Here is a 26,434-nt window from a genome sequence, read left to right on the forward strand (position 1 = left end):
AATGAACACATTCTTTCAAGGTTAAGCATAGAAGGAATTTTCACAATTGATTCTAAGGAGATTACTTTGATATCCAAAAGCAGACAAAGAAGAATAAGGGAAAGGAAAATGGCAGACTCATTTCACTCATGATCTAGATATAAAAATCCTAAACAAATGCTGGCAACTGAATCTGACAGTATTTGAGAAAAGTTAATATACCATGACCAAGTTTGGTTTATCTCATGAATATAAGGATAGTTTAATATTAGAGAGGCCATAAATGTCAGTAACTACATTAACAGATTAAGAGAAATAAACCATATGATCAGTAGATATAGAAACTCCAATAGATACAGAAAATTTAATAAAATCTAATTTGCAATAAAAAACTCTTAGTAAGCTAGTAATGGGGAGTTTCCTCAACTTGGTAATGTCTACAAACATATTTGAAACAAACTTTGTCCTGACTGGGGACATGTTCTAAGCATCCTTTAAAATTGGGAGCAAGCCAAAGATCACCACCGTCGCCACTTCTATCCATCATTGTTTTGGAGGTTTTAGTTAGCACTCTAAAGCAAGAGGAAAAAACCTGAAAGTGTAAAGATTGGAAGGAGAAGATTAAAGTCATTTTTTTTGCAAATGATATGACTGTCCATAGAGAATATCAAAACTAACTGGTAATAAACTACTAGAAATAATAGTTTTGAGAGTTCAGCAAAGCAGTTGGATGTGACTTCAATAGACAGAAGTGAATTGCATTTCTCTACATCACAAGCAATTAGAAAATACAACTTAAAAGAGAGGCGCCATTTACAAGAGCAATAAAAATGAATCTTATTAACAATGAATAAGACCTGTGTGTGGGGGAAATATAATAAAACTTTATTGAAGAGCGTTAAAGACCTAACTAAAGAGAAATATATTCCGTGTTTCCAGACCGGAAGACTGGAGAAGATGTATAAAAAGAACTTTACGGAAAATGAATCAGATAAGGCTAATAAACATATGACTAGTTGTCAGTCTCATTTGTGTTCAGAGAAATGCATCCCAAGACCACCTGAGATACCATATTCATTCAATTGATAAAATTTAAGAAATCTAAAAATATCAAGTGTTGGAGAACATGTAGGTCAAAAGGATCTTTTTTTTTTTCTTCCTTTGGGTATGAAATTAGTTCTGCTTTGGAAAGCAATTTTATACTCTTTTTATAAAGTTGAACATCCAAATTCCCCATGGCCTAGCGCTTTCAATCCTACATGTGGGCAGTAGAGCACGCGTGTATCTGGAGGCTTGAATAAGAAGGCTCAGAGCAACACTGCTTGTAATAGCAAAAAATTGAAACAGCCCAGATGCTCATTGATAAGAGAAAGTACAAATTATGTTATACTCATCCTAGCATATCATATAGTACTGAAAATGAAATAGATCTCCATGCAGCAATAGGGATGCATCTTAATAAAATTAAGTACAATTTTCGTGTAAAACCAAAGGGGAAAAGGAAGAGGAAATAGTTTGCACAGTGGTGGTCTCCAAGAGGGGGGCAGCGGGTACAACAGGAGAGGCATGCAGAGGGAGATTATGGCTCATGTTCTCCTTCTTGGGCTGGAGGTGGGGGTGGGGGTGATTTCAAGAGTGTTCATTAGATTTTTGGGGCGCCTGGATGGCTCAGTGAGTTAAGCATCTCTTGATTTCAGCTCAGGTCACGATCTCACAGTTTGTGAGATCGAGCCCTGCATTGGGGCTCCTCGCTGAGCTTGGAGCCTGCTGGAGATTCTCTCTTCCTCTTCCTCACCCTCTGCCCTCCCCTGATCACTCACTCTCAAAAAAAAGTGTTCATTAGATTTTTAAAAATAAATATAAACAGGCCATGTGGGGGCAAATGCTGTACCTGTGTCCATCAAACATGTTTTAAATCTGAAGATTATTAATTTCTTTGAAAATAGCTATTTGCCAAGCTTCAAACCCGAGCCGTATCGGCATCCCCTGGAGGGCTTGTGAAAGCACCTCTTGCTGGCCTGCACCCTCAGAACTTCTGGCTGAGGGGGTCTGGGGTGGTGGCTGAGAATTTGCATTTCTAACCACTTCTCAGGTGATGCTGCTATTGCTGGACTGAGGAATGCCCTCGAAGACCCGAAGCTTTGAGCTAGCCAGTGCTCCCTGCTGTACCCCGCAGGGCAGGCTCTCCTAACCTGCAGCCATTCTGTGTGCCCTTTTTAGAAGTTTGGCTCTTTTTTGTGCTTTTTATATTTGTTCGAGCCTTCCTTAGTGAGAATGTCTTTTCTATTTGAGGGGAACAAGCATGCTTTTGTTTAAAACGTAAATAAAATTGTAATTACCAACATTAAAAAGCACTTATTTAAAGTAAGAACAAATCAGGGGCGCCTGGGTGGCTCAGTCGGTTGAGTGGCCGACTTCAGCTCAGGTTATGATCTTGCGGTTTGTGGTTTCGAGCCCCGCGTCGGGCTCTGTGCTGACAGCTGAGAGCCTGGAGCCTGCTTCAGATTCTGTGCCTCCCTCTCTCTCTGCTCCTCCCCTGCTCTCTCGCTCTCGGTCTCTCTCTCTCTCTCTCTCTCTCTCTCTCTCTCTCTCTCAAAAATAAATAAACATTAAAAAAATAATAACAAATCGGTTAATCAAGCTGGTAATGCCAACATACTAATGCCTCAAAATGGATTATTAACTGTAAGACCTCAACTTTTTAGTTTATCTTATGCTATTTTGTCATTCCCTATGTGGTGAACTGATGGTTGATTGCCAATCGTCTCAATCAGAAGAGGTAAACGTTGGCAGGTATAAGTCAATGTATTCAGTCTTGAGAAAGAATGCTCTGTGTTCTTTACCTATAAATACCGATTGTTCATTGGAATTTGTCTTATGACTATAGAACCATGGAATTTTTAAAAAGTGATCACAGAATTTTAAGATCCAGACTGACTTTAGAGATTCTTACTAACTGTTCTTTTACGGAAGTTTTTGTTTTAAGCAAAAGTGCACTTGTTCCCCTTCCTGAGACCCAGGGAGGCTCAGTGACTTGTCCCAGATCATTTGGTCAGTGGTCGAACTGACACTAGTCTTCTGAATTCCGTTGTTTCCCCCAGGCTACAATTCATTGAGTAATTACTACTTTTATCCTCTAGCCATTTAATGTGTATGTGTGTTTCACAGAGAGATTCACTCCTATAGCGAAGAACATTTTTCACGTGGTAAGGTGATATAGATCTTTCAGGATTGGTTTTGATTAAAGCCATCATTGCGGTTCTCTCTACTAAGCGAATTGTGATGGATTTCCTACTTATTTCTCAGTAACTGTTTTCTGTACACCAGAGCCATATTTTATGATTGTAGACAAATGAATGAGAGCGAATACTGAACTGGTGAATAATTCATGTCAAGCCCTGCAAACTGCTGACATCATTACCAAAATGTAAAAATAGATTGTGGGGCCTTTCCCTCACTGTAAAGTTATGCTTACGTGCCTTTGGGTTTCTTCACTCAGTTTCTGAGGACCTAAAATTCCGCTGTAAAAGATTTATTCACAGAAATGTAAAACTTTAGAGCTGGAATGCAGTATAATGATTTTGAGTTCTTTGAGTCCCTTTCTCTTGACAGTGGCCCTTGGAAATTAAAACATACCTCAAAGGGTAAAGCCAGTAAGCTAATTCATTGTAATGGCTTAGTGATTTATCAGATTATATTTCTTATTGGAAAGTCCCAAGACCTACATGAAAGAATACAAAAGAATAATGTTCAGAGGAAGGACAAGTAACATTTCGCGAAGGTCCTTAAAATAAGAGAATGAGAGATTAGAGAGATAAAGATATTCCTGAAAACAAGCTGCGAACTCAGAGCTATGTAGGGACCAGTCCTATAGATTGACTATTATCCCTGCTGGTGGTCACAGATGATGTGACCGTGGTATTATGGAGGTGGGGTGGGGAGAGCTGTTGGGCCACTGTAAAAACTACTCTTCACTCAAGAACCTGATTAATTTATCGTGATTGAAATTCCTCGAAATCTAAAGGGGAGCGAAGAGTTGGGAAATAGACAGTTCTTCTGAAATGAACTTATGTCTCAACAGAGACATGCAGTCAGTTCCTCAAGCCTTGGTCCCAGGGCTGTGAGTGATGGCAATGGTAGCTGCAGAAGCCAGGGCCACGTTTGCATGAGGCATCTGTGTTCCTCCTCCTTTGGGCCCTTGCAGTACTAACTTCATAAAATTGATTTGTTGTGTTAGTCAAAGCTAGAGAGTAAGCCGGATGATACCAAGAGAACTGGGGATAGTCTCCAGTGTCTTGGAAAATTACTGTGTATACAATAAACCAGCTTTCCTTTTCGATCCCCCGTCTCTTGATGGCTTCAGGATTCCTGTTTCCTCCTTTTCTGATCCTTGCCTCCTTCCCGCGGGAATGCTTCCTGACCCAGCTACCCACAAGCATTTGTTTTACTCGTCGCCATCATTTAGAGTATCTTCATTTTGGTTGGAGCAGAGCTACCAGGACACCAGTGCCCTTGACATAGGACTTAAAGACTATATTGCTTCCTCTGCTAAACTGAGACAGGTGGTCATTTGAAGTTTTCCTTGCCTAATTTTTCCTGCCAAAGATCACTACTCCGAGGATATTTTATTTCATTTGTAGCTCTGTGTGAGTTTAATCTCTTGTTTCCCCATTTCACATCCTTTGTTACCATCTGTATCTGTGAAAATCTGGTCTTTGTTCTAGCTCTAGAATGATTATTTAAGCAGCCCAAAGAACATGGAAGCAGAAAGGGCATGGTGTTTGGGAGCATAAATGTTTATTTGTGGAGCTATTCTGGCAGGAAGCTTTATGAAAGAAGATTTGAAAATGCATATTTGATGACCAGCAAAACTACACTTCAGCCCAAGGATTGAATCTGGAACCGATGAAGAAAAATTAGGAATTTCTGGTTCATTTGGCAATATTTTCTGCCCATTGCTTCTAGTTTCTGATTTGCCTCTTTCTCTAGCCTAGGTCTTTTCAGAAAAGATCCTGGCCTTGAATCTTCCATTTTGTGCCATTGGCCAACGGGTAGAGGATGTGATTCCTTGGCCTCATGTGCTTGTAATTTGGTAATGATGACAATGCCTTATAATTATGAGATACTTTATGGTTTGTGAACTTCATTCATATATACTTTCTGATTTTTTCCCGTAGTCAAACTTTTGGTTTTCCTAGCAACCTGGTGTTATTCCCACATTACCGATGAAAACTCTGAGCATAGAGAAGTCACATAACGAGTAACTAGTAGAGTTAAGATAACTACAAAGAATTATGAGGCAAGATAATGTTTTTTGGATACTTAAGGATCCCTTCCTTCCCCTTTAAAAATTCTTTGATTCTTCAGTTAATGGAAGGAGATACTTGGGGGGGTTGGAAGTTGACCAGAAGAGGCTTCGAGGAAGAAATGGTCTGTCTAGAGTGGCTGTCAAGAATTGAAATTACTGTGACAACTTTACAATTGCAGCAATACTCCCAGGTTTCTTCCAAAGTGGCTCTAGCATAATAAAGCCTCAGGAGTAGGAAAGAATCTGTTCTTGAGAACCTTTCAAATCCTGGCTAAACTGATAGGTGAAAATGGCATCTTGAATTGCATTCTCCTGATTAAGGGTGAAGCAGAGTGTCTTTTCCCGTGTTTATCAGCCACTTGGATATGCTCTGTTGGGAATTTTCTCAATGTATTCTTTCTCATTTTCTATTGGGTGGTTCTTTTTCTCTCTTTCTATTAAGTTACTGTCATTCTTTATGTATTCTGAATAGTAATCCTTCATCTACTATACATGTTGCAAATATATTCTCCTAGCCTATCATTTGTACCTATGTAAGAAATAAGAAGATAAGGTGATCTTTCAAAAAGAAATACTTAAGGGGCGCCTGGGTGGCTCAGTCAGTGTCTGACTTCAGATCAGGTCATGATCTCACAGTTTGTGGGTTCAAGCCCCACATCGGGCTCTGTGCTGACAGCTCAGAGCCTGGAGCCTGCTTCAGATTCTGTGACTCTCTCTCTCTCTCTCTCTCTCTCTCTCTCTCTCTCTCTCTGCCCCTCCCCCACTCATGCTCTGTCTGTCAAAAATGAATAAACATTAAAAAAAATCTTTAAAAAACTAAAGAGGTAAATGTTAAAGGAAGAGAAGAAGTGGAATTTGAAATCAAGTCCTGAAGAATGGGCAGGATTTAGAAAGGGTAGGAAAGCAATGTGAAAAAAAGATGCACTACTATGTCAGGAAGTCCTTGGTGTACATTCCAGAACTACTGACAAGACCGACCTGGCAGAAATGGGGAATCCTCACTGGATTATAATGGAGATGAAACTGGAGCCATAGGCTTTGCTTAAAGTCAGGGGCGTTAGATGCCAGAGGGAGGAATTTGGAATTTGTCCGGTGAGAATTTGATTGCAACAAGATTTCCAATCGATATTTTGAAAAAAGTAACCTGACTACAGCGTGTAAAGTGATTTGAGGCCGGAAGAAATGGATGTTAGAAGTACCCATCGGTGCTAAAGCTGAATTAAGTTGGCAGAGGAGTGAATGAAAAGGAAGGAAATAATTAAAGAGGTGTTTAAAAGCAAAACATGCCAAGTCTTGCTGATTGATTGGATGCCCTGAAGATTATAGGTGGCTGAGAGAGTGGTGATGTCTTTGGCTACTTGGGAAGGGACACAGGAGCTTTGATGGGGAGATGATACCAAATCCTGGAACTTTGCCAAATAGAGACCAGAGAGAGGTGAATAGAATTGGTGACGTTGGGACTGCAATTTTCGGTGACCGTAAAGATGGAATACAAGAAAAGAAATTAAATTTTAAAATGACTGGGGGGTGGGGTGGGGTGGGGCAGCGCCTGGACGGCTCAGTCGGTTGAGTATCCAACTCTTGATCTTGGCTCAGGTCGTGATCTCACGGTTTGTGAGATCAAGCCCCATGTCCGGCTCTGTGCTGACAACAGGGAGCATGCTTGAGATTCTCTCTCTCCTTCTCCTGTTTGCGCACTCTCTCTCTCTCTCTCAAAATAAATAAATAAACTTTAAAATGACTAGAAACTTAACATGAGGGAATAAAGACTAAGTTTAGGCCTCATTTATTTTAAAGGGAGAGGAGAAGCCAGCATGGATAGAAAAGGCTGTTCCTGTCGGTATCAGGATACTGGTTCCTTTATCACCCCTTTGCCACAGATGACCTCTCTCTGGCTGGTACCCTGGTTATGAGGATGATAACTTGGTGTGTGTCGCCCACAGGGTGCCCTGTATTCAGAAGTCCTGCCTGTGGGAAAGCACATGAGTTTCTCATGGAGACCACTTAGGAACCAAGGGCAAACACTGCCAACAAGGCAGCTTCGAAGCACCCTGAAATGTTTTTGCTCAATGATTAAATGAGTCACGCGTGAATGCAAATGTAACTGAGCACACTCAAAAGCTGTGTCTTAAAAAAAAAAAAAATTAAGCAGTGCCAGTATTCACTTCTATCATGAAAAAAAATTATTTCAAGATACAGTGTTCATCCTGTATAGAGCATACGTTACTGCTTTATTCATGCTGTTGTCTGATTTTTCTAATGATGGACTGACACTGATTATTCTTGTCTTCAAAATGTTTCTAATAACATTTTCCTTAAACGGAGTCACGGTGCATAGGCAACGAGATAGAGGAAATCAGCGGGCTGGAGATGTGCAGTGGCCTGATGCACCTGAGTCTGGCCAAGAACAAGATCACGTCAATTAATGGCTTAGGCATGTTGCCCATCAAAATTCTTTGTCTGGTGAGTCTAAGCAAAAGTCGTTCTTGATGGAAGGTTCTAGTTAATGTTTCAGTTAAGTATATGAATGATACCTCGGGTTTTTCGAATGTATAAAGAGCTAATCACTTCAGGAAATGTTACTGTCTTCAGTTTTGTGTGTTCCTTTCCATGCTGTGTGTGTGTGTGTGTGTGTTATGTGTGGTTGTGTATGTGTGTAGGGTCAATATTTCCTGCTATGGTAAAATGATTTTCTAATTTGGCATCCAAAGTCAGTTTTTTAAAGGATTCACGTTTTACACTGACAAAGAAAGGAATACTTGGAACAACTTTTAAAAACACATTTTATAACGTCTCCGTGAAGAAATAACATTTAAGCACATTTAAGCATAATATTTATTGCTATTAATACTTGAGTGCTCTCAAATGAACCACAAGATGTTCTCTGGGCACTGAATTTTGGCAACCCTTTTGTACTAATATATGCTAGTTGGCCATCCTAGGAGACCAGAACTGGAGCTGAGAATAAAGGAACAGTTCCAGTCAGAACTTGGAAATTGTTAAGTGTTTTCCCATAGAGAGCATTCTTCTTAAGCTCTATGATGTGCTCTGTGACTATGAATGAAAATGCAGATAGTGTATTTAAAAATCAGAATTATAAGAGTTCCAAAGATACATATAGTGTTTTTGAAATCACACTATAGCTCACTAATTTGGGAGCTGATAATACAGTTTGTGGATTATTTAGGATTCTTCTTTCTTTCTTCCTCTCTCCTACTTCTTACCCTTGGATGGCTTTGCTATTTTTTATTATATCTTGCCCTTGGTGGGCAAGGGAGGATTTTAAGCCATGAGGCTGGTAGCTTATTAATTTCTTACATGAACTATCCCACAGGAGAGTGTTGAACTGCTGTTTGAAACGACATCTTGGGTTATCTGCGACATTTAAAATATACTATACCTGTCTTATTTAACCAGAGATAGCGGATGTTGGCTAGTGTTAATTTTCTTTCCCCGAGCTTGGAGCATGAAGTGCTTTTTCAAGAGCCTTCACTCCTTACAGCGAGGTAGGTGAAGGCCAAGGACTGGTTCTAGTACCAATGGACCACAGGCATGGAGAGTTTTAATAATTTCCCTAAGATTTTATGTTTTATGTCCCCCTGAGGCATGTTAGCAAAGCATGAAAGAAAATGAATTTGAGGAGCTCCTGGGTGGCTTAGTCTGTTAAGCGTCTGACTTGACTCAGGTCATGATCTTGCGGTTCGTGAGTTCGAGCCCCGCGTCGGACTCTGTGCTGACAACTCAGAGCCTGGAGCCTGCTTTGGATTCTGTGTCTCCCTCTCTCTGCCCCTCCCCTGCTCATGCTCTGTCTGTCTCTGTCTCAAAAGTAAATAAAAACATTAAAAAAAGATAAAAAAAAAAAAAAAGAACCTTAGCCTTTCTGTACATCTCTCTTTGTATCCGCATTACCGTTAACTTTGAGTGGAGCTTGCCATGTGGAAAGAGATATGGGGGCGTGCTTAAGGGGAGGAGAGCTGAACCCATGATTAAGCATAACATCACATAGCAATTTTATCGTGAGAGTTTGTTTCAACAAGTAAAGTAATCCACCTTAACAATTCCATCTCAAGCACTTTTTAGGAAAAAACATAGAAGACTTACTTTTTCTACAAATAAATTAAGGGGATTGTTCCCAATCCCTGCCGCCCCCATCACCCAAGATGAATCAGAAAATACAAATTATGCCCTCATTCATTTTCCTTAAAATTTTTGAGAATAGTAAGGGTTCTTTTTACAAATGTTACCAAAATATGTAAAATAAAACGATACACATTTGTTTCAACAGTTTGTTAACACTTTTATCTTTTAATTTGTGGAATGAGAAAACCAGTTGCTTTACTACTGCAAACATTCATTTTACGTTTTTGTTTGTTTTTTTTTTTTTTTTTTAGAGAGAGAAAAAAGAACAACTTGCTATACAAACCAGTTGTTAATTCTCTACCATCAGCTTTTATACTAAATGTAAGGGGGAAATGTGGTTCACTTATGGGCTGTGCTATCAACCACTTCTTTTAGCAAGTAAGGGCGATGCATTCCACACTTTAAAATTCATTTTGTCTTAGTAAGAGCCGCTTATTTCTTCCTTTCCAAACCGGGGAGATGAGGAATATTTCTCATTTCGTCTTTTAAAGGAAATAGCTTCTCTCTAAAGGCCCCCTTTCCGCTGCTAATCACGATTAAAAAAAAAAAAAAAAACGGCGAAAAGAACTGCGTGTGCTAAAACTGGGTGTCCACTTTGAGGGGCGACGTGTCTGTTTTCAGCGTGGGAGAAAGGGTTTGACTAGACGACTTTAAACTCAGAAATTCTGTGATCCTGAATATTTCTCAGTTCTGCTTTCCTTTGTGGCCGTAGGCTAGCTAATTAAACGTTTCTCTGCCTTACCCTGTGCCCATGCATTTACCACTTTGAAAGCCATGAGAGGTGCTGTGAAGAATTATTACAGTCTGTCTTCCACAGCTACAGCACTTCAAAGTTCTTCGGGAAGAAGTGTATTGTATATAAATTTTATATGTGGGCATATTTTAAATAGGATATTGAGGTCCTATTTCAATACATTAAATTAGTATGGATATTATGTTAACTTCAGTGCAATTTTTTCTTTTCCTTTTCTGTTACACTTTCTGGAACTTTTTTTGAACTCTGAACAGTAGGAAATTTTGCTTAACTTAGGCAAATGGGGGTATGAGTATTTTCCCCTTCTTACTATGGAATTTCTCAAACACATATGAAAAAGGGGAATAGTTTAATGAGCCCCCCATGTATTATCACCCAGCTTTGTAGATTATCAACATTCTCTGAACATATTATAAAGAGCCACAGAATTAAACTAATGAATGCAAATCTTGCTCATTATTGAAGTAAAATGTTATGAAAGATAGGATGAAAATGAGCTCTTGCTATTAAATGTACCAGGAAACATATTGTAGCTGGAAGACAATGCTATAATTTAATTTTTCAGTTATGTACTTGTTAAAAGTATTGAGTTTAAAGATGGGCATCATATGGTATTAATTGAAACCTCAAAATTGTCTTTATGGTTCTCAAACTAAAAGTGTAATTTTACTGTGGCATGTTCTTTAAGGCTAGGGAACCCAAGGAATCGTATGTTGGAAAATGCTCACGAAAATGCAGACTACTGTTGCCACTGTAATGTGTTGTTATGGGGGCATGCGGGTTGGGAAAGGGGATCTTTGAATCTTGCTTTGTTTTACGCTCACTGTCTGGGAAGATGCCTATGTGTGAATCATTGAAGAACCAGGTTTAGTTATCTATTACTGGATAACAAGCCACCCCCAGTGTAGTGGCCTGTAGAAATTTTATTAACTAACAGTTCTACAAGCTGAGCTGGGTTCAGCAGGGTGCTTTTGCTGCTGCTGCTGCTGCTGCTGCTGCTTGCCCCATTCAGCTGGCAGGTTGGCTGGGGGCTGGGCTCAGCGTGGATGCTGGGATGGCTGGAATTTTCCTGTTTAGTCTTAGGGCCCCTCTCCGTGTGACGGCTTCTTCTCCATGTGACCTCTCCACACATTCTTTCCCAAACAGAGCGGGGTCCTTACATGGCAGTTTCCAAGACACAAGAGGAGACGTGGCCAGGCCTTCTCAATTCTTAAACTGGGCACTGACACCCTTCTGCTGTATTCTTTTGGTTAAGGCAAGTCAGAGGTCCAGCCTAGACTCAAGGGGAGGGACACAGCACAAGAGCATGAGTAACTCAAGGCATGAATCGGACTACCACAGCCCTCGTGGTTTGAAGTGATTATATTTAGAATGTTTCTGAAAACCAAGTATATGGGAGAGTCGCGCTATTCAGGTGGTTTCACGTGATGGCAATGAAAGATTTGCACTATATTTTGTTTCTGAAGATAAACATGGAGATATGCTGTCATTAGGCTTTAGGCGAACAATGTTAAAAGCTTACACCACCTAGGTTTTTGCCTTTCCTACTGTTTGAACATTCATCTTTCATTAACTTTAGTGAAAATTGCATCCTGAATCTTCCAGCTGAAAAACTGGGATTTCTTTCTGGGGTGTTTGCCTCTGTGTTCAGGGAAGTGTTTGGTAGAAATGGTGGAGGGCAAGGGAACAAGCACGGCTTGCTGACTTTCAGACATTTAGGCGGTATCGAGAATGAAAACTGGGCCTTGCACTTTTTCCTACTTGAAGCTTTTAAGGCACTGAATGTATTTTACCCATTTTAGAGCAATAACCAGATTGAGAAGATGACCGGTTTGGAGGAACTAAAAGCCTTGCAGGTCGTGGATCTGTCCCACAATCAGATCAGTAGCCTCCAGGGCTTAGAAAACCACGACTTCCTGGAAGTGATCAACCTCGAGGATAATAAGGTAATGTCACACTTGAACTGTCACGGTTTCAGTGTCTATGTGTCAGAGGACACATTAGGACCCGTTATTGGTTTCTCAAGGGGCTGTTACTTTAAATGCCGGCTTAGAAATGAAAAGATGCTCAGCGTCACTGCTCATCAGGGAAATACACATCAAAACCACACTGAGATATCACCTCACGCCAGTCAGAGGGGCCAAAATGAACAAATCAGGAGACCGTAGATGCTGGAGAGGATGTGGAGAAACGGGAACCCTCTTGCACTGTTGGTGGGAATGCAAACTGGTGCAGCCACTCTGGAAACCAGTGTGGAGGTTCCTCAGAAAATTAAAAATAGACCTACCCTATGACCCAGCAATAGCACTGCTAGGAATTTACCCAAGGGATACAGGAGTGCTGATGCATAGGGGCACTTGTACCCCAATGTTTATAGCAGCACTCTCAACAATAGTCAGATTATGGAAAGAGCCTAAATGTCCATCAACTGATGAATGGATAAAGAAATTGTGCTTTATATACACGATGGAATACTACTTGGCATGAGAAAGAATGAAATATGGCCTTTCGTAGCAACGTGGATGGAACTGGAGAGTGTTATGCTAAGTGAAATAAGTCAGGCAGAGAAAGACAGATACCGTATGTTTTCACTCTTATGTGGATCCTGAGAAACTTAACAGAAAACCATGGGGGAGGGGAAGGGGGAAAAAAAGAGAGGGAGGGAGCCAAGCCATAAGAGACTCTTAAAAACTGAGAATAAACTGAGGGTTGATGGGGGTGGGATGGAGGGGTAAGTGGGTGATAGGAATTGAGGAGGGCACCTGTTGGGATGAGCACTGGGTGTTGTATGGAAACCAATCTGACAATAAATTTCATATTAAAAAAAAAGTTATTCTATAAAGTCTCCTGGAGCAGTAGTTGCAGGACTGTTTTGTTTGTTTGTAATAAATACAATTCTTGATTTTTGAAAATCTGATGATTCCTAATTACACTGTTTTAAGGGTTTAAGCTGCAACCAAGTGGACATGACTTTCTGAAGCAGAGGTGTTTGTGTAAAATTTTGTGTAGAAGGATGCCAGTGGGAATGTCTGAGATGTCAGAGCAGGGAAATTGGAGACAAGAGAGGAGCCTCAGGGGGCGCCTGGGTGGCTCAGTCGGTTGAGCGTCCCGTTTCAGGCCAGGTCATGATCTCGCAGTTTGTGGGTTCCAGCCCCGCGTCAGGCTCTCTGCTGTCAGCGTGGAACCTGCTTTGGATCCTCTGTCTCCCTGCCCCTCCCCCGCTAGTGCTCTCTCTCTTTCAAAAATAAACAAACAACAACATCAACAAAAATTAGGCTGGTGTTGCCCGGGCCTGTCATTTAAATAGAAGAGGCACAGGAAGTGAATTCCTATCTTCTGTTGGTAACAATAGTGTATGTTCCTAATCTGTAGGAGTTGAGGATTGGATTTACTCAAATTTCCATATCTGGCTGAACACCCACTTTATTTCACAGGTTATGTAAATTGGCTTTCACTCTTAATTGATTACACTTTATTTTCAGTAAAGCATTTGTGCTTGTAATCCCAGTATGTCTGACCACTTATGCATTAAGGTCTATGAAACAATTTTCTTCTTAACTGAGTACTTCATCATATTGTTTGGAAAGACTTCCTAAGGAAGTTGAATGTTTATTTCTTCTTGAAAATGCAAACTTTGGCTGACCCTGGAAGGGACATTGTTCTTTCCTGGGGTGAGATGTGATGCTGTGGGGACGTTGCTGTCTTCAGGTGTGATAGTGCTTACCAGTTGTGTCTGATGAATTTGCATCACTTGTTACTTTAAACAGCAAGAAAAGGCCATCTTTAGGTCTGGGCAAAGGTGGATTTTTAATCACTGACAAAACTGTTCCTCCTTATTTTTACCTGATTTGTATATTAAACTGTTTGGTCAACTCCTAAAGTTAATTCCACTTTTGTTCACGATGCCGCATATCCTACGAAGTCAGCACAGTCTCTGTCTTGTACGGTTCTAGTATCTTTTCATGAACTTGCCGTGAAAATGGCTCTCCCGTTATGTATGTCCAAGGAGTGTTACAAAGCTGGGATGCATTCATCGAATCCCAACTGAATGCATCTCAGACTTCGGGAAAAAGGAGTCATGGTTAATGGTAATAACAGTAATCCTGCAGTCATAAAATAATCTAGAGATACTTGTGGAGTACTTGTGCACAAGGCACTGTTCTAAGCACTTTTCGTATATAATCTCATGTAATCCTCATTATAACCCTATTGTTGTCACTATGTTACAGATGAAGAAACTGGGGCACAAAGAAGTTAAGTAACATGCCCAACGTTCTATATCTAGCAAATAGCAGAGCCAGGATGCAAATATAGAATAGTTTGAGTCCGGACTCAGTGTTCTCACCCCTGACAGATAATACAGCAAATGAAATGCTAACGTCCCTTCCTTCAGAAAAGCACGTGGTGCAGTGCTCTAGAAGGGGGCTTTCTGATAGAAATATAATTCAAGCCATAAAGGTGAGCCACACAAGCAATTTTAAATTTTCTAGTAGCCACACTAAAAAAGTAAGAAGAAACAGGTGAAAGTAATTTTAATAATTTATGTTATTTAGCCCAGTTTTTCCAAAATATTATCGTGTCAGCATGTAATCTACAAAAAAAAAAAAAAAAAAATCATCGATGAGACGTTTTATAACCCCTTGCTTCATACTAAGTTTTTGATACCGGGTGTGTATACTATACTCACAGTCCAGTCGAGTTCGTCCCAGCCGTCTTCCAAGTGTTAAGTAGCCGCGTGTGGCTAGTAACTTCCATATTGGAAAGCGCTGGTCTAGAACGACCTCATGAATAAATATATTGTTCTCTTCTATTTCAAGAGACATTTCAAGTTACATTTGAAAAAGTTGAAGGAAAAAAGGGGGCATCATTTAGCGAGCAAAGGAGTTTATAATTTTCAAATGTTAGAGAGCCTCCCATTAAAGAAAAATGGCCATGTGTCCCAAAGCGGGAAACCCTTTGGCAACGAAGGAGTCCGTAACAATAACACAATTCCCTGGCTCCCCACAGGCAGGTTGGGGAGCAACCAACAGTGCTTCGAAATGTTCTGTGAGCCTTCCAAAGATTTCCTCAGAGATTTCTCCAGGACTACTGAGAATACCATGTCAGGGATGGAAAATTTATCATTTGACAGAAACATAACATAGCTGTTGCTTCTCATATGATTCATTTGATGTTGTACCTTAACACTTTCATCAGTATCATTTACTTGGTTTTAGCTGCTAACACCTTGCTAAACCCTCACATGATCATTTCAACATCTCTTTTAACTTTCTTTGCCAGTGTTTATAATCAGCTGGTTACTTGGAGGACCCTTATCACTCTCTCTAGTCCTTGTTAGATTTGATGCCATTTCTACCATTTAAAACTTATCCCCAAAATGTCAACTCTATTATAACCTCAGTCCTTTCTTCTAGAAGCAAGACATTGGTCTTGGAGTTACGTCGGGAATGCTGTTTTACTTCTCTGAGTCTTTGTGTCATTATTTCACAAGTCTATCTATCTACCTATGAAAAACCTGAACAGGTGGCTTTAGGTCTGGATTGCTTGGATTTGGAAAGCATAGCCTAGAAGGCTATGGCCAAATGGGAACTAATTAAACTGCTTTCCCTTGGAATTCAAAGTTGACAGGCCGTTAAGGGTGGGGAGTAACCAACAGGGCCGAGGAGAAGAGGGGCATCTGGAATCTGGGGATCAGCCGTGCTATGACATTCTTAGCAGCAGATGGGTGATGTTCCTTTAACAATAGAATCTTTCTGGAAATGTTTCACTTTAAGTCGTTTGGAGTGCTGTACCCTACACCTTCTGTAATGGTCTATGACACACACAGCCTTGGGTCTTGGCATTTGAGAAGACATGAGGGTGGTTCTGCTCTGGGGTGAGGTCATTGAGAGAGGGAGGGCACATCAGGACCACCATGCACGTTGCTAATTCAGCATGTGTGGGAACAGGCTGCTGCATACTTGCTGTCCTGTGCCCTTAACAGCCTCTTCCTAGGACCAGGGGGGACGCTGGATCCCTGTCCGTTGACTCTCAAAAGACCAGGTGATCCCTGGTCTGACAGTTCAGTTATAATATAATTTTATGTAGTCCGTGATCATGGTGTTCATGTTGTTGGCAACCTTTCAAGATCTTTGCATGTCAATCACCGTAGATGACACCATCATCTCAAGTGGGTGCACAGCGTTCCCATTATGGGACTGTACCATGACTCATTTAATTGCATAATGATAGTGTTTTTAGGAATTTAGAAAATTTTGAACTTTTACTAAAAAAACGTTAGACTGAACGTTCTTGTATCTAATTTTTGCCTGTCTGATGATCTTCACTGTAAACCTCTTGAGGTGGGATAGCTGGTTCATGGCTTATGCACGTGAAACATATCAGCTTGCCTTTTTAAGAAGAACATGTCAATTTCCACTCCCATCAGCAGTGCGTGTTAAGTGCACGCGTTAGTGAGACACGTTCACTGCAGGAAAACATCTCCACCTAACATTTGTGTCGGGTCCAAGCATAAGAGCCGTGTGCTACGGGAAAATCAATCCAACTGTTCAACAGTTCTGACCGAGCAGGGTGAACCAGTTGTATTTTTCCACCTTCCTGAATATCACAATATTTAGAAAATGATCCTGTTGTCTTGTAGATGATCCAGATGCCAATCTAATGGATCTAGTCATTGTATTGACAAGAGTTGTGTCCAATAGCATAACACTACTGTCAGCAGATTAGTGTGTGCAGCTTCTGTATGGTAACTCGGATTTTACCTTTCATATTACGTCTTTCAAAATGGCATCCTTTGAACATGGTGCCTATGTTTTTTCCCCCAACTTAGCTTTGGGAGTAGTTTAATTTTAGCATTTTGTGTTTGGAGAGCTCAGGAATTATTGGTGACTGCCTTTGGAGTGCTTTCACGTACACGCAGAAATGGCTTGGGGAGAAATAGAAATGAAAATGTGATTATTAATTTTTTAAGTAATTTTTAAAGTTTAATGTTTACATTTGAAATACAATTGGAATTATGCTAATTACAGGAAATTTAAGTAAAACTCTTTGTCTTTAGTGGGAAATTCAGGAATTCTGCAATCTGTGCTCTACTTTGGTCAAATTAAGGGATTGTCAAGCAATCCCTCACTTAAAAAAAATTTTTTTTAATCTTTATTTTTTATTTTTGAGAGAGAGAGACAGAGAGAGAACAAGCAGGGGAGGAACAGAGAGAGAGGGAGACACAGAATCCAAAGCAGGCTCCAGGCTCCGAACTGTTAGCACAGAGCCTGACATAGGGCTGGAACTCAAGAACTGCGAGTTCTTGACCTGAGCCAAAGTCAGACGCTCAACCAACTGAGCCATCCAAGTACCCCTTTCCTCTCACTTTTTAAAGTGGTGAAACGTAACCCACACAGAAAAGAGTATAAAACCTAAGGGTGCAGTTTAAACAAAAAATTTTAAGGTCAACACCCATGTCGAGAAATGTGTCTTACGGTTTTCTGTTTATATCTTTCCTTAAAATAACTCTCTCTTATTGGAAAAATAATGGAGCTGGCTACATGTGCACATTCAGTAAGAAGGCTTCACCAGTCACAAACGGCCGGTCTAGCAGAGGCAGCCCTAGGGAGGGAGGGCTGGGGAGGAGTAGGGGTGAGGAGAACCAGGGAGCCCTTGCATGCATTTTTGGTACTGTTCCTCTGATTTTGCATACTCAGTGATTTCTGCCTTAGAATAAATAATGGCTGAGATGAGGAACAGCACACTATTCTTTAGCCAGAGAGGAAAAAAGAAAATGTGGCCCTGTGCGTTCACATTTAGTGAAGGGGCCTGCAGGAATTTTCTCGTTCTGCATTAGGAAATTGGATCAGCAACAGAGCAGTTTCTAAAGTAAGTTGAATTTAGAGGATCCATACTAGCTCTCTTACACTGTTTTATATTATTGGTTGTATACTTAGTCTCTTGATAATATTTTGCTTCTTTGATTACACAGATTGCTGAGCTGGGTGAGATAGATTACATTGAAAATCTACCTCTCCTTCGAGTTGTCAACTTTCTAAGAAATCCAGTTCAGGTAAGAGATATTTATATGGGGGGGGGGGTGAGGACCTTCTTGGAATTCTTCAAGAAGTACTTTTGATAAGGAACATCTGGAACGTGAATAGGCTGCATTTACCTTCATTCTCTGTCGCTCAGGAAACAGGAGGGTTTGGCAAAGTAGCACCGGCCGTCAGTGACAGGGGAGCGTGGAGTTAGTTCCTTGCTTGCTGTGGTCACATGTGACTCATTCGGGCTGGTGATAAAAGGTTACAGGACAGAGCTACTAAGATTGGAGCAATGCCCTTTTGCATGATAGAGTGCACGATGCTGGAGGCATAGACAGGCTCCGGGTCCTGCTTTGTAACAGGGGCAAGAAAGTCTAAGATCAGATGCCTAAAGTAATTTGTCTGTATATAGTCGTGAAGTTGGTGGTGCCCTGAAATGATTATAGGACGAAATGCTATATTTCCTAGGGATTCTTCCCCTCTGGTATTCAAAGTTCCACTGCTATTTTCCAAGCCCCTCTCTTTCATCAATGGATCCTCCCTCCTGGCTCTCCTGTCCCTCCCTCTTTGTCCATTTGTCCTTCATTCCACTTGGCTGCCTCTACCCTTTACTGAGCTTTCCAGAGACTGTTGAATTTGTATGTATCTTCTGAGTACCTTCCTGTTTGTGTGTATCATGCTGAACATGTCTAGACAGGCAAAAAATAAAAATAAAACAAAAGCAAAAATGAAAATGAAAAATAATATTAAAAAGTAAATTCACTCCTTGGTATGGGAATAGTGGCAGGCAACCTAAAAGCGTCTCTGGTTAAGAAACAAGCAGGACTTACAGAGTGGCCATCAGGCCCCAGTTTCAGAGGCACGGGGAGTATTTGTTCGTGTGCATAAATCAACACCACAAACCCTTTCACACACATTAACTCACTTATATACACAGCCCTCCCACTCCCAGCTCACACATTGAAGGACAGAAAAGATACCTTTGTAGATTCATTCCATGTGCATTCTTATCTATGAAATGCGTGACCCACAAATATCTTTCGCTTCAAAGATGTAGCTTCTTGATACTAAACTTTAATTATGTTTTAAAAGCCAGATAATCCTGACACAGCAGATGGTTGGGAATAATAAGGAATTTGTTCTATAAATACTATTATTTCTGATTGCCAAACAAAATAATAACAAATGATATAAATTAATTCAAAATAATACCAAGTAAATGACAAAGTGATCATAAGTAACGTTCATCATTTGCAATAACGAAACTCCCTGTAGTTAGAAGATAGGGTTTGAATCTCCGGCCGTGAAATCTGTGATGAAACGCTTCACCACTCTGAGGCTTAGTTAGTTTGTTTCTGGCTAGAAATGGAGGTGATCATACCTGTCCTGCTTATGTCACAGGGAGATTGATGAGATGGCACGTTTGAAGAGCTTTGTAAGCTATAAGGCACGATCTGCATTTAATAAGGGGACTGGTAAGCGTGAAGCTATAGACACCTTGAGGGATACGTGTGTGTGTGTGTGTGTGTGTGTGTGTGTGTGTGTGTGTGTGTGGAGGGTGGGGTAGCAGCCCAAAGACCTACTCGGGAGAGCAGCGTGCTGGTGCTAACTCATGTGGTAAAGGCAGGCGACTGAATATTCCTCTTGATATTTTAAATAGGAAAAGTCTGAATATTGGTTGTTCGTGATTTTTATGCTCCTACAATTAACAGAATTAGATCAGAAGAAAATTAAAGTGGAAGAAAAGGTACGTAATCATGTCATTCTTTGTGTTTATGAGGCTCTGCTACCCACTGCAGGATCAATGTCAGCTGTAAATGGCACACGTAATGATACGTGAATTGACTGTTGATTTAGGGAGCGGTTCCTTACTCTCTTGTTTCACCCCCTGCAAAGCCGTGAGCATCAGCGCAGCTGTGGCCAGGGCCCTGCCATTGCAGTGAGTAGATTGGCGGTGGGGGCAGACGCTGTGCCCCGCGTGTGCGCGTGGCTGCGTGATGGCCGTCTCTTAATTTGGATAACTGTCGTCTTTGGAGAGTGTGTGATTCTGTGTTGCTCTAAACAGTCACTTAATGATGAAATTTATTCTATACTGCTGCGTATAATCAAAAGGTAGTCAAATGAGTCACTGTCCTGATATTTTAAACCCTTAATTCTGCCCTTTAAAATCATGATCCCCCTGGACACACAGTTCCAGAGTAACCAGACCTTAAATGCTATGCACCTGCCTCCCCGCCACCGTACCTGGGGTGGTACTTTGTCATGCTTTAGTGACTGGTGACAGCTGAAATCTGCACTAATGAGGGATTTCTTACACTAAATGCAAATCTGAGATGAGAATGAAAATAGGTATAAATATGTAGAGGGGCAGATACTCCATTTCATAAGTGCCTTTCTGAAATCACGGTTAAAAATAGTTAGGGATGCTAGTGTATCATTATTCTCAAACTCAGAGGCACTTACTAGATTTTCCCTGTAACGTTTGCAAAGGGAATGCAGTTGGAAAGTATGCATTAAGTAGAGGTGTGGTACATGAGGCTAATGTATTTTGAGGGTGACAAGGACCAGAGCATAGAGACGTGTACGTTATAAGGGGGAAAGACCCCTATCTTTGAACAGAGGACGCTTTCTGAAAGAAGAGGAGATCTGGATAGAATTTGAGATCTTTGAGGTAGTTCTTGATGAGATGGCATGAGAAAAACATCCCTGCAGTATCCACGACCTGGAATCTAGAACTATGTATTTCATTCCTGCAACTCGCATTAAAAGTGTAATCTCAGGCTTTAGAGATTTTGTTTTCGTTTTCTCCCCTCCCAAACCAGGAAGCATAAAGAAGTAGGGAACTCAAAGACTCCAGCTCCTTATTTTATTTTATTTTATTTTATTTTTAAATGTTTATTTATTTTTTGTATTTTGAGAGAGAGAGAGAGAGAGAATGAACAAGTGAGGGAGGGGCAGCGAGGGTAAAGAGAAAATCCCAAGCAGTCTGTCAGAGCAGAGCCTGACGCGGGACTTGAACCCACAAACCACGAGACCATGCCCTGAACTGAAACCAAGTGCTGGACACTCAACCGACTGAGCCAGTCAGGCGCCTCTGATTTCATATTTGAAAATAATTGTCATTATTTAGATTTTAGGAAAGTTAGAGTAGACGTGAAGACTGAGCACAAAGGTCTGTGAGCATGAGTTATTTTCCATACCTGGTTGCATGTCTAGAATGTTTTGTTAAAATCTGAGACTTGTCTTCTTTTTAGACATGTATGTTTTTCCTCTTGCATTTCTAATTCTGGAAAAGGTTGCGGCAGTGAATAGGTACAACCCTCCCCCAGAAGTGGTCGCAGCCCAGGATCACCTGACCCATGTCCTCAACAGCGTGATGCAGCCACAGAGGATCTTTGACAGGTATTCGTTTGGGGTCCCCGGGGTAAAACTCAGGGCGGAAAGCTCAGGACAACGTCCTCGTCTGCCTTAGCTCTCCGTTCTGTGACTCACCCCTTTCTCATCTCCGAGGGAAGGGTCTTTATTTGGCTGACTCAGAGTGATGGTCATCATATGCTTGAGTACGGGGTTCGCTCATCGGTGTCGTCCCAAGTGTGCGGAAGAGTACATTCGTCTTCCCTTTCTCAGCTGGCCCCTTGAATGGCGGCTGGCCTAGGACAGAGGACCGTGAAACGAGACGTTTCAAAATGTGTCCCCTTTCCTGCCGTCGGACAGAACCACAGACCTTTGTGTCATGAAAAGAGAATCGTGCCGATTTCTATCCGCTGTGAATTTTTCCTTAGCTATGAGTGAATGAATGCTAGATACGCCTGTCAGAGAACATCCGTGAATGCAGATTATTGGAGGGTCCATCGAAGGAAGCCGGCTAGCTGAGGGGAAACCTGCGATAGACTTAATACTGACTCCACTGTACTTGTGAGTCACCCAGCTTGCTAGAGCACATGAAGAGATCTCTCACCTCTGAGTTCAAAGACAGATTTGCCACAGTTTCTCTGTTTCTTTTTAAACAGTCTGTTGGAGCAGCTGGCCATTTATGCTATAAGTACATTGTAGAAATTCTGTCAATACCCGAAGGCATTTAAAAAATACTCGTAACAATCTCTTCGTTATAAATGGCTTCTCTTCTTTATGTGGTATTTGCTTCTCTACTTCACGTGGTTGGTTTCCCACAGAGAGCACGATGTTTTATTTTGCATCCAGGACATGAGTTTTTACATGTAATTTAATAATATAGACATTGACAGTTTTATATATTTATGGTAGCCCTCTAGGTGAAATGATTTATCATTTATTTGCATACATCTGGAAAGGCGCATTTGATTTAAAAGAAGGGCATTTATGTCTTCATTGTATTTCTTTCCTAGTTTATGAGATTGCTAGTTGTTTCATGCTTTCGGGTACATTTATATAAAAATATGTATCAAAGAAATTTACACCACTGTCTGAAAAACACATATTTCTTCATCATTTCTGGCTTTCGAATAGACAAGAGCAAATGGCCAAGCAGCCCCAGATGCTCCAGAATGGAGCGGAGTTCACTGTGACAAACTCATGGGACAGGGGCAGGCCTACCGTTGCCCTTCCCAGGCTGGGCCAGTAGGGAACCCTAACTCTTGACCTTAGGACTTTTACACCGCATTATTGGGGAGCCACTGTCCCTTCCCCTGGCATGACTGGGGTGAGGACGCAACATTAAAGTTACCTGGCAGAATCTTGACTCTAGCCTTGTAGTCGCTGATAGCTTTCTTGCTCTCTGCTACGACAAAGTTCTCCAGGCTCGTGTTGTACAAGGCCTGTCCAAACTCTGCAATCAACCACTTCTCCCAGAAGCCCTGGTTTGTTTTAGTGAGAAAAGGTACTTCTCAGTCACAATCTGGGTGGCTAGAGGTAATCACTGCTACTGAGTTGCCCGTTGTTAGGCTTTTTAGTGGACAGATCTAGGAAGGTGTTCTTTCTTTCTTTCCTTCCTTCCTTCCATCTTCGTTCCACCTTCCTTCCTTCCTTCCTTCCTTCCTTCCTTCCTTCCTTCCTTCCTCCTTCCTTCCTTCCTCCTTCCTTCCTTCCTTCCTTCCTTCCTTCCTCCTTCCTTCCTTCCTCCTTCCTTCCTCCTTCCTTCCTCCTTCCTTCCTTCCTTCCTTCCTTCCTTCTTCCTTCCTTCCTTCTTCCTTCCTTCTTCCTTCCTTCCTTCCTTCCTTCCTTCCATCTTCCTTCCTTCCATCTTCCTTCCTTCCATCTTCCTTCCTTCTTCCTTCCATCTTCCTTCCATCTTCCTTCCTTCCTTCCTTCCTTCCTTCCTTCCTTCCTTCCTCCCTCCTTCCTTCATCTACCCATCTATGCATCCGCCTATTGGTGTATTCTATCTATCCTGTTTATCTATTTATATATCTCTACGTCTATTCAATCTGCTTATATCTAGTCTATATCGAACTAGATCTATCTGTATCTATTTACAGATAGATGACAAATATCTCTTGAATTCCTACTGATACAATCCAATTTCAAGATGATTGTTGATTGAGCTTTTTTTCAAAAAATTTTTAAATGTTTTATTTATTTTTGAAAGGGAGAGAGACAGAGCGTGAGCAAGGGAGGAGCACAGAGAGAGGGAGACACAGAATTTGAAGCAGGCTTCGGGCTCCTCACTGTCAACACAGAGCCCAACGTGGGGCTCAAACTCACGAACCGCAAGATCATAACCTGAGCCAAAAGACGCTTAACCACCTGAGCCACCCAGGCGCCCCTGATTGAACTTTTACTTATCCTCTCTCCTCTCTATCACATCTGTATCATCCTTTCCTCCCAAGCCAGAGACACAATAGGAAGATGGATTGAGAATATCCCGTAATTACTTTTTGAAAATCCCCTATCGCAGCACAGCAGTATCAGTGTTAATCCTACCACCAGTGCGATTACTGAAAACATTGAAATCATACTTCACTTCACCTATACTCTTCCCATCACCCCCCCATTTGTTTTGTGGTAAAGTATATATAACAAAATTTGCCATTTTAGCTATTTTAGAGTTACAGTTGAGCGGCATGAATTGTATTCACACTATTGTGCAACCATTACCTCTGCCTATTTCCAGAACTTTTTCATCTCCCCAGACAGAAGCTATAACCACTAAGCAGTAGCTGCCCGCTGCCTGCTACCCCCAGTCCCCGGAGACTTCATATCTATTTTCTAGCCTTATGAATTTGCCTACTGTATATATTTTATGTGTCAATCACCTGCTTTAAAAATAGTGTACCGTATTTATATTGTCAGAACGTATATCCATCACACCCCATACTTCCTCCTTTGCTGTCATTTGGTCTCAGGTGTATGGATAACCGCATGTATATTGCTCACTGCCAGTCCTTATTTTGAGGTCTCCTCCCGTATTTGGTCTTGTGAAGCTTGTTCTCCAGTAGACTCCTTAGGATGCACTATGGGATGGATCGGTATCCCTTGAACTCTTGCATGTTGATAATATTCTCTGCCCTTCATACTTGAAAGTCATTTTTGCTATGTTTAAAGTCCATGGCTCACACTATTTTCCTTGAATATATTAAAGATGTTACGCTTTTTTGGGGGGATGCAAAACAGCCATCAAAATCTGATACACGGTGTTCTTTCCCTTGTAAGTCAGGTATTCTCTTTTTCTGGCTGAATAGGTTTCTTTTTCTGTAAAGTTTGATCATGTACTAGACTGGGTCTTAGTGTTATTCGTTACTGGTCATTTTGGGCTAATACTCCCAGGTATGCTGTGTATTTTTTCAATGTATAGTTTTGTAATTATTAATACTATTTTTTATTTCAGGAGAGTATTCATGAATTAAGTCTTTAATATTTTTTCTGTTCCTCTGCTTTGGTTTTCTCTTTTAGGAAGAAGATATCCTTTGCCTATATTCAGTATTTGTCACTTTTTCAATTTTTTTCCCTTTGATCATTAACAAAAATTTTACCTTGAGGTCATTTTAGATTCACATGATTTTGTAAGAGATAATACAGAGAAATTCTGTATGTTTCCCCCAATGGTGGTATCTTGCCTAGCTATAGTAGAATGTCAAAACCAGGAGATTGACATTGATGCAGTCCACGAATCTGATCACATTTCACCAGCTTTGCGTTGACTCGTGTGTTCATTTAGTTCTATGCAATTTTATCACCTGTGTAGATCATATGAGCATCAGTAAGGACGAGTTTTGTCACAAGGGTCCCTGTCCTTCCCTTGTAGAGCCTTAGCCACCTCCCTACTCATCTCCCCCTAACCCCTGGCAACCGGTGGCCTATTCTCCATCTCTGTACTGTTGTCATTTCAGGAATGTTATACAAATAGAATCATGTAGTATATAACTTTTTGAGACTGGCTTTTTAAAAAATTTTTTACTTAGCCTTATTTTCTGGAGATTCATCCAAGTTCTTGGATATATCAGTAGTTCAGCCCTTTTTATTGTTGAGTCATATTCCTCGCATGGATGTACCACAGTGAGTTTAGCCATTCCATCTCTTGAAAAACGTGGGGTGATTCCATTTTGGGACTATTACAAATCCAGGTATTATGACCGTTGATGTACAGATTTTTGTTCATGTAGTTTCAGCCTGCTTGCTTTGCAGTGGATGCCCCTGGCTCTTTTGGGGTTCCCTTTCTTTCAGGCCTGTCATTTGCTGCCCTTTTGCCCCCCTGCACAGATTCCAGCACTGTGCAAGGCTTGTGGGTTTGTGGTGCATGGAGATACTTCTTCATCGGGTTTTGTTATACATGTCAGCCATGGGTGTTTGCTCTCAGCTTTTTTCTGTTTTTTCTGTGGATGTTCAGAGACACTGAAAAATTATGCTGCCACCACTTCCATTCTTCTTCATAGAATCCACACCTCAGCCTTATATTTTTAAAGTAGATTTTATTCTGTATTTCTATAGTTGTGGCACGAGTGGAATTCATACACTTCAGCCCAGCTGGTAGCCGGAGATTTTCTTCCTTATTCTAGTCTTTCAGGCCCAGAAGCCATGCCCAGATTCCTGTATTAGCTCTTACCTATTAGCTGCTAACTTTGAGCAAGTTAACCTCTCTGGACTTCTGTTTCTTCATGTGTGCAGCAGGGACAATGATAGAAATATCTTCATTATCATCCTGTAATAATTACATGAAGGTAATGTATGTAGGACTCCTAGAATAGTGCCTGGCACATAGTGATTGCTCAGGTCAATTTTAATTGTTAACATTTTCATTGCATATCTGTGTTCTAA

The 26,434-nt window shown here is 41.0% G+C and overlaps 1 protein-coding gene across 3 annotated transcripts in view; it reads left to right on the forward strand.

Moving 5' to 3' along the window:
- The window catches only part of LRGUK (leucine rich repeats and guanylate kinase domain containing), a 108,754-nt gene that overhangs the window by 20,217 nt on the left and 62,103 nt on the right, over positions 1 to 26,434 (forward strand). Inside the window, exons 6-10 of one of the 3 annotated variants that reach the window (XM_042925164.1) lie at positions 7,626 to 7,750; positions 11,984 to 12,127; positions 18,154 to 18,234; positions 19,866 to 19,952; positions 21,501 to 21,607. In XM_042925164.1, coding sequence (XP_042781098.1) covers positions 7,626 to 7,750; positions 11,984 to 12,127; positions 18,154 to 18,234; positions 19,866 to 19,952; positions 21,501 to 21,607 — 544 coding nt within the window. The remainder of the gene's footprint in view (positions 1 to 7,625; positions 7,751 to 11,983; positions 12,128 to 18,153; positions 18,235 to 19,865; positions 19,953 to 21,500; positions 21,608 to 26,434) is intronic. The other 2 variants (XM_042925169.1, XM_042925177.1) reach the window with 2 other exon arrangements.

This window comes from Panthera leo, chromosome A2 (genome assembly GCF_018350215.1).
Source record: "Panthera leo isolate Ple1 chromosome A2, P.leo_Ple1_pat1.1, whole genome shotgun sequence".
Lineage (NCBI taxonomy): Eukaryota > Metazoa > Chordata > Mammalia > Carnivora > Felidae > Panthera > Panthera leo.